We start from the raw sequence: 8555 nt of genomic DNA on the forward strand, positions 1-8555 counted from the left end.
AAAGCGATAAGATGTCATGGAACTCGAGCACTGCCGATAATGTGCGTGGAAACTGCCCCCGTGTTGCGTCATCATAACCTATACCCTCCCAATGTTTGTTTCATTCCTGTTAACCTGTTGCTGATGAACTGAAACAGAAAATATCACTAAAAATACATTTAACGCGCAACAAGGTCCTCTCCATGTAGCAATTCCGCTCAAAATAATGGCACTTTGACAAAAAAGTTCAATTTGAGGGCACGTGACAAGCCTACTTCAAGCTGCAGACAAAATTGGTTGCACGAGCTAACCCTTTCACGCTCCAGCGGGAAATTATTTCTCGGCGCAGGCTTGGTTTGTGAATAAACTAGAGTAAGGAGGCGGGCAGTGAGAGATGTAACAATAGTCTCACAAACTCTGATAAACCAAAACTTCTCAACTAACAGGTAAAGCGCCTGGAAAACTCTGGTTAAGAGCCAGTCAGTACTTTGAGGGTTAACTAACACGGGGTTTGGTCGGCTGTCTCTGAGGAGACTCGGTTTTTTGTTATGGTAGCCTTGCTTAATTCCGCTCTTGAGGAGATAAAATCTCCATCCAGAAAAGTTCAAGCCCTGTATGTTCTCCAATATACCACGACAAGCTCGCCGGTTCACTAACCCATCGTACTGGTGGAGATAGTAAAATGGTCGGTTTATTTTGCACGCGAGCCTCTGCAATGCGACTGTAACTTATATCTTCCACTATAAACGACAATCCATGCGCTTAATCTTATCAGTGGTGTAACATTACGACCAGTTAACATTCAAGGTTTTATCGGTTTAAACAATAAAACGTGCAGAAACTCTCAGAGAAAAGCAGACAAAAAAGAAGAGTTTCAGGAACAGATACCCACATACTGGCTGCTGCACAAGCTTGTGTTTACTATTTCGGCGTTTGTACATACATTTGTAAAGATTGAGGACAATCCACTTTTCTGAATTTTAAATAAAGTAACTAAGTTACATCTGCCACCAATTTCGAGCTTTCTCAGTTGTCAAGTTCCCTACAAAGTTACTTTAAATATATTAAAGAATCCACTGTTTACACGACGAACGAGTTAAATCCAGTAGAAACAAATCAAATATACCGGGGTAACGTTAGTTGGGATTGTTGAATTTATGACCGTATTCCAGCAGAATCAGATTTCAGTTCGGGAAAACAAGTCTCGGGATAAGAGGCGACATGGTTGTCCTCGCGGCTTTGAGACGGAAAGCAACGAAGAGCAAACAAAGCCATTCTAGTCACAATTGTGTTTTAACGCTGGAGTTTGTGTACCAACAACTACACCAAACAAAACACATCCAGGTTTATAAACGAGTTCTGTGAGATAACATCTGTCGTGCAAAACATAAGCATTCCCAATGAGGATACCAAGGCAAAAGCGAGGAAAATCGACGCATGAAAAAAAAAAAAAAAAAAAAACCTTTTTAATATATTTAAGTGTTGCGAATACAGTGGATGCATTTACGCCTTGCTTTGAAGACTAAACACAACAAGAGCCATCCGTGATCAAAGTTTACGCATTTAACATCGACACAAGCGCGAGACAAACAAACTTAAGGTCAACCGCATTCAAACCATCAATACTTACGTATTTCTTTTGAATGATATTTCTCTTAGGTCTTTCCTTGCTCATTCTGCAATCCAAAATGATTTACTGTTAAGGAGAGAATCGCCACATTAATTTTTTTCCTGCTTCTTTTCTTTTTCCCGGAGCAATGCGATTTAAATCCCCTGTAGTTTGCTTGGCTGTGTAGAATTCCCTCTTCGATCGGTGATGATTCCTAGTAGAATCGTGGAATTACCGATAATCCCCAAATTAGGGATCCATCGCCATGGGTAAAGGGCAAAACAAACAATCGCATTGGCATACCATAGTTAAAACCATTCGCCACAATAACTTCCATCAGTGATGTTCATCCCGGCTCTTTAAAACACGTAGGTTTATTCACGTGAGGATGTAAATGTTCGGTGGTGAGTTACATCTTGTTGTTAAAAGGCTTATCCGATGATAGGATTAAATAAATACAATTTTAAAAAAGGAAAAGGGTTCGTGGTCCGTTTTGGCTGGATCTAGCAGACGGTAAGTGAACTCTCCAGCAGAACCACGGGCTCATCTGAACACAAGGCGAAGCTTCTTTCTTTAAGCAGCCTATCACACACACCCGACAGCAAGCTCAGCGGTAACTTTAAAAGGACTGCCGCTTTAGGGGAGCGTCGCGAAATGACCCTTCGTGCAAGGGCACGGAAACGAACACCACTTCAAAGTTACCGAATATAAGAATGAGCGATTCAATCAACATGTACAGTATGGACAGGGAAGATAGTTCAAATATTTTCCAGCTCCGAGGGATTCAAGACAGTTGTAGATGCACGTTTTGTTTCGGAGCGTTTTTAAATCGCTAGAAGAGTTTTCACTGCGTCCCTTGTAAAATACTAATTGCTCTCTAGAAATGTTTGTGTTCATCGTGGGGGAAAAGAAGCACGCGGGCCGGTTTTTCCTCCACGGTAGGCCCGTTTTCATATTTAACAGTTTTGGCTAATTGTTACAGAACATCTTAGAATTGAGAGCAATATTTACCCACTCTTTAACTCTGCACTGTGCAGTGTTACAGGTAAAACGCCCTAAACTAGTATATTTTTTTTATTTTTCAACTTTAAAACTGCATAATGATTTTGTAATTGCCTGACCAAGTCCTGAAATAATGATTTTGTAAATTAAACACACAAAAAAATTCCCAATCAGTTTTAGCGTATTAATTAGTTAACTGACAGTTTTGAATGTAGGCTATTCTTCAAATACTCAAGATAGATAGAGAGATAGACAGAGACAATAAAGCACATTTTAAAGACTCACAGTTTTCTGTCATTGGTTCATACATTGAACAACTAATACTGGACTTTAAGCAATAACAAAAAAAAAAATATTTATCCTGGTCAGTTTTTGTGCCGATTTTCAAAGAAAAGGTATAGACGAAACATAATTTTGGAGTCCTGGCCAGTAATTTGATGTGTTTAGTTATTTCATTTCATTTACTTTTTATATTTGCTCCCAGTTCCCCTGCCTTGCCCTTCTGGTGTTCTTTCATTCTCTCAAAATGTCATTAACTGTTCATTACTACTCTTTTGCTAGTCTGGACAATGTGGGCACCATAATCAGCAAATAAATAAATAAGAATTGAAATGCACTTCTGTGACTAGTTGAAGCATGTCTCACAAGTACACGTAACTATAAGAACTTGGCTACAATCTTGTGGTCACAAACTGCAAAAAAAATAAAAATAAATAATAAGGCTGCACGCTTTTTAGTGTGCACTAGACTTAAAGGTCTGGTTTCACTGACAGCGCTCAGATTAAGCCAGGATTAGGCCTTAGTTCAATTCGGACAATTTAAGTAGCTTTTATAAACATGCCTTTGAAAAAAACAAAACATTACTGGTGTGCATCTTGAGATAAAACAATGGCACTGACGTATTTTAAGATATGTCAGTACAAGTTACTTTCAGTTAAAACTGCTCAAACATACATTTTAGTCTGGGACTAGGCTTAAGCCTTGTCTGTGAAACCAGGCAATAGTGTATTATACTAAAACACTTCTGGTAATTGGACAAAAGTGTAATGAATCTCTAGAAATGAGTCACAATCAGATCTTGAAACAATGACAGGAATCTGAAAGGACTGCATAAGTGATTCACAAAAACAAGTTTGTCACACCAAACGGAATATTCACATTTTTCGTCATCATGGGTGATGGTGGAATAACCCTTGCATGGGAACAAAAAAACATGACAGAGGAAGAAAAACCTCCTGGTCTTCATTTGTGAGTGCATCATCCAAGATGTTAGCCTACTGCTGCCTTCCATTCTAATAAATGTGTGTGTATTTATTTATTTAAGTGCATACGAATTCAGCCCGGTCCGTAGTAATCAAGCAGTTTATTGATAATATTAGATCTAATTTAGAGTTCCTTTTGTAGACGGAGTAAATGTTGTCTTAACGTGTAATGGATAGAATATATCTGTGTTGGTGTATAGTAACATGAGAAGCATGATTCATGCTGTAAATTTGTTTTACAACTCCTGCTGATCAAAGCCTCAACTTGCCGATGAATTGCATGAACAGGGATCATGGTGGATTTATACATTGTAATGAATAATGAATTAATGAATAATTTAATTTTAGCCTGGTTTTTCACATATATCACATTTCATCGCCTAGCCTCCCAAATTCAAATGGAGCACTTTTAATAGTGTTGGCAGCACTTCAGCATGTTCAATCAATAATAAATTGTAGGGGGAACATAATTACACAAATAGTTCTGCTATTTTCTTATTTGGAAGCGACACCAGGTACAAGGATAAAAGACAGAAAATGTGAAACACAAGCACTTCCTTGTCATGCAGTAACTGCATTTTTATTGCCAGTGCATGCTTCTTGATAAGTTCCTAATAACTGTATTGGGTTTTTAGTAATCTAGCAAAGATTAGGGCTACACTTTGCCTTCAGGAGAGCTTCAGGAACTTTGGTTTGCTCTGTGCACTTCAGAAGTTCTTGAACATAGAGTAAGCCCAGAACATAGAAATATCCAATACAACCACAATGAGGACAACTGTCATGTGAAAAAAACCCAACAGTTTAGTACTCAGAGATAGATGAGTCTCAAATGCCCTTGAGGTGGTCAACATTACAATAACATTTCAATAAAAAGCACAAAATTCACATAATTATAATAACTCAATCATGAAATATATACAAATGTAGTCAAATTTCAGTGTTTTTTTCTAGCTTGTAAAGGAGGCAGTTAATTAAAAGGCATGAAAGATAATATTAGACTACTAAATTGAGTACTGGCCCAGACAACTCTGATGTCTTCATTTTGATTCTCATGAGAATTTCAGATGTCTGTTAAAGAGAAACGCGTTATGGCTTGGGTAAACCATTAAAAATACTTTGTTTCAAGAAAACACATCACAGCAATCCTTTCTTTTTAAACTCCCTTTAATTCTTAGGGGCATTTGTTAGGAGCAAATGTTACAGTATCATGCCTACTATATAGCACCATATCTAAAAAGACCATTCAAGGATCAAGTGTAGGCCTACTCTGAAAATGTAAGCTATGAAGATAATTCTTTGGTTTTCTGCCTTCCGCCTTTGTCACAGCAGAGAGAACAGTTGTTTTCGAGGAACACCAATGTAATTTTCTCCCCCTTTTGTTGCTTGTAGTTTGCTGTGTTCTCTAGGGCTGCCCAGACTCTGTTGTGAGTGACATTTAAACCCAACTGAATCAATGAGACAGACTGCTTTGGGGCTCCCAGGTACCGCTTGCGACGGAGCCAGCTACACACGCACACACATAGTCACACCCAGAGGAGTTTACCAGCATTCTGGTTGCAGAACATTTCACTCTATTTTTTCTTATCAAAAGTTGCCACCATGACACTGCACAGACCTGTTAATCCAAAGCTTAAGCGTGGTGTTATTGCCTATATGCGTGTTTACGGCGGCTGTAGCCACAGGGCTCAGTGAAGGACAAGCCAGCCATTGATTAAAGCTTTCACTCTTGATAGAACTAATTGTACGGTGAGGCTGAGCAGACTGGCTAATTCAGGTTGATGTTCGCTGACCGGGAGCAGGGCGAATTACAGAGACTGAATCAAGATTGATTTATGAGCTAAGCATAAAATCTTTATTCATGTTAAAAGATTAAATTGAAATAAATTGCGGCATAAATCAGGGTCTCCTTGAAGCACAACTTTTTGTAGGGAAATATGTCATCAGTTTTGGTGGCTGTCTGTAATTAGACAATAAATTTTGATTTAGAAAAATGTCATTATCCAAGGCAAACTGTTGCTTTGAGGAACTTGTTCAACATTCATGATAAGGATAAGGCATCCTTTGAGCACTGCTCAACTCCTGTAGACTGCAATTGCAGTGCAAAGCTGAGGTGGGAGAGGGTGTTACTATTTAAAGTCACTTTTCCGCAGAAATGTAAAAACAAGATGGTATAAGAAGGTCAAAGTTGCAACGATGCAGTGCTGAGACTGAACTTCTCTCTGCTTCTTTCATTAAAGTGGTGTTAGCCCCTCCCCCCTTTACCCAGCCTCGTGCACTACCGAGACCAGTCAAGATCACAAACATGGGTTTTTAGCACAGCCCCCCCCAGCACAGGGGACTCCAGTCCCAGTGTATGATAATTGGACACCTTGAATAAGAACATCCCCTCCGGAAATATACTCACCTAGGGTAATTGCATCAGGTAAATGAAATGCAAACATTTGTAATCGTGAGCTAAGGCTGCGCTGCAAAACAAAACAAAAAAGGTGTCGTAGTATATTTACATTTACATTTACATTTAGTCATTTAGCAGACGTATATGAGTTGTTCAATGCACAATATTAAATGCACTCACAAAACCATTGTTACTTTTTATCAGAAAAAAACAAGGGATTGTTTTGATTGCTGTGATCCTTCATAACAGTTAATTTACCAAGTACACCATTATCTACATTTATAACCTAAGTGCAGGATAGTTTTGGCATGTGATGAGTATAGAGGGAGGAGTGTCAGTCATATCTCTACTTTACAGCTAGATCTTCTGGGAAGACACAGCTTGCAGTCTCCTACAAACAAACCTTTTATGAAGACAATCAATTGTGACTGACTTGTGTAACCGGTCAAATAATGGAGGGATCAGTTGTCTAAAGACATACACTCTGATGTCTGTACACGCTGAAAGTGCAGAGTGATTCGGCAATCACAGCCAATCAGAGCATATTTGATGTTTAATAATTATGTATTAATGATTTCTTATATAACTATGAGGAGGGGCTGCCCTGTACAACATTGCAGTAACAGAAACCAAACAACTCACAGAATAAAGTTGGATGGGTAGTTAAAACAAAAAGTCAAATTAAATTAGCCATGAAATTAAAATGTACCCCCTCTGTTTTTATGTATGTTATTGATCGTATTGTAAACGATTAATCCTTTTAATATGTTTTTTTATTTTTAACCTTGTAATGTTTAATAAAAATTGTGATAATGTTTCTTCCGGGAAAAACGGCAGACTTCACTCTGGTGACATGCCAGACTTCCATTGACTCAAAGCTCACATTCATTTTTTAAGTTCAATAAAAATATATATTTGCTACTAGTTGCTATACTTCCATTTCATTGCGACTTTAACATGGAAGAGATGCTTTTATTGCTTTATCTGCCAATCGAATGTGAATTGAGTAAAAATTATATGGCATGATTGGCATAATTATAAAAAAAAAAACTGATCATACCTTTATGACATTGGATTATTTAGCTTTTTTATTATTGTGCTTCTTTGATAGGATGTCAAGCTATTTTATTGATTGTCCGCTGAAAGTCTGAAATTGATTTATTAATTTTGTTCTTTTGTGTCATTATCATTAGCTGTGGTGTGGACTCTGCTCTTTTAAGGTTTGAGAATTTTTTTTTAACTTTATGGTTATAGTCATCATTCTTGATATGAACAGGTGAACTTTACTTACATTTGGTACCGGAACAGTGTTCATTTTAGGCCCTGTTTATCATGGCATGCCTGGTTAGGACGTGCTGTTAGGAACCAGGATGAAGTTATAGAAATACTTAAATACCATCTGTGACCTTATAACTTTAGCCACTTAACAGAAGCCCCGCCAAATTATCTCTGCCAGATTAATGAACGGATTCCACCCACACAAGTAATGGGACCGGCTGTCTGTCAGGAAGCGTTTTGAGCCTGTAAAAGAGTGACTCATCTGGGTCAGATTGTCCTACAGGTGGGTGTTTGGGTGAATGGACCCCTCAGCTTTCCCACTCTGAGCCCGAGTCCTTTCATGGCCCTGGACACCTGCATCAGGCACAAAGGCCAGCTTGAGCTTTTGTTGGAGTTACTAGAGAGAGAGAGAGAGTGTTGGGGAAAGGAGAGAGAAGAAGGGGGTTGGTGTGTTTCTGACCTCAGCCACAAAGAAACAAAGTAACACAAATGGGCCATAGGCAGGCCACAGCTGGAGGGAAGAGTGATGGACACCAGTGTGGGTGGTCCGAGAGAGAGAGAGAGAGAGAGAGAGAGAGAGAGAGAGAGGTAAAGATACGACTAATGACTAGAACAGCCAAGAAAGCGCTTAAAGTACAGTACCTGATGAAACCTTTTATAGGCTTCAGTGCCAGAGCACTTCAAGTCAAGATTAAGTGCGAGACGGGATGGTACATATCACAGCTAAGGACACATACTAAATTCAGTATGCTATAACTGTAAATTAGGTAAATATAGCACACTTTCCATTGTGCGCAAAGTTGAAGCTGAAGTGTCATTTGTTTTTTGATTTTAGAATACTTCCTCATAACCCAGCTTAATATGGAGAGACAACTACAAGTAAATCATTTGTAGGTGGATTTCCCTGAAAAGTGTAAACACTGTGGTGCTATCAAAACATTGCCTTGTTTGTTTGAGTGTCCCAACCATCCCAAAAAATCAACATTGACTCAACCAATGTCATGACTTTATGGGGAGACTATCTGTTTTC

General features: G+C 38.6%; 1 protein-coding gene across 1 annotated transcript in view; it reads right to left on the reverse strand.

Annotated features, from left to right (window-relative positions):
* The window catches only part of jarid2b (jumonji and AT-rich interaction domain containing 2b), a 106159-nt gene extending 103955 nt beyond the window's left edge, over nt 1-2204 (reverse strand). Inside the window, exon 1 of the mRNA XM_082186096.1 lies at nt 1610-2204. Within this exon, the coding sequence (XP_082042222.1) occupies nt 1610-1654 (45 nt within the window). The 5' untranslated portion in view covers nt 1655-2204. The remainder of the gene's footprint in view (nt 1-1609) is intronic.
* Nucleotides 2205-8555: the final 6351 nt, after the last annotated feature.

This window comes from Leuciscus leuciscus (genome assembly GCF_965113295.1).
Source record: "Leuciscus leuciscus genome assembly, chromosome: 12".
Lineage (NCBI taxonomy): Eukaryota > Metazoa > Chordata > Actinopteri > Cypriniformes > Leuciscidae > Leuciscus > Leuciscus leuciscus.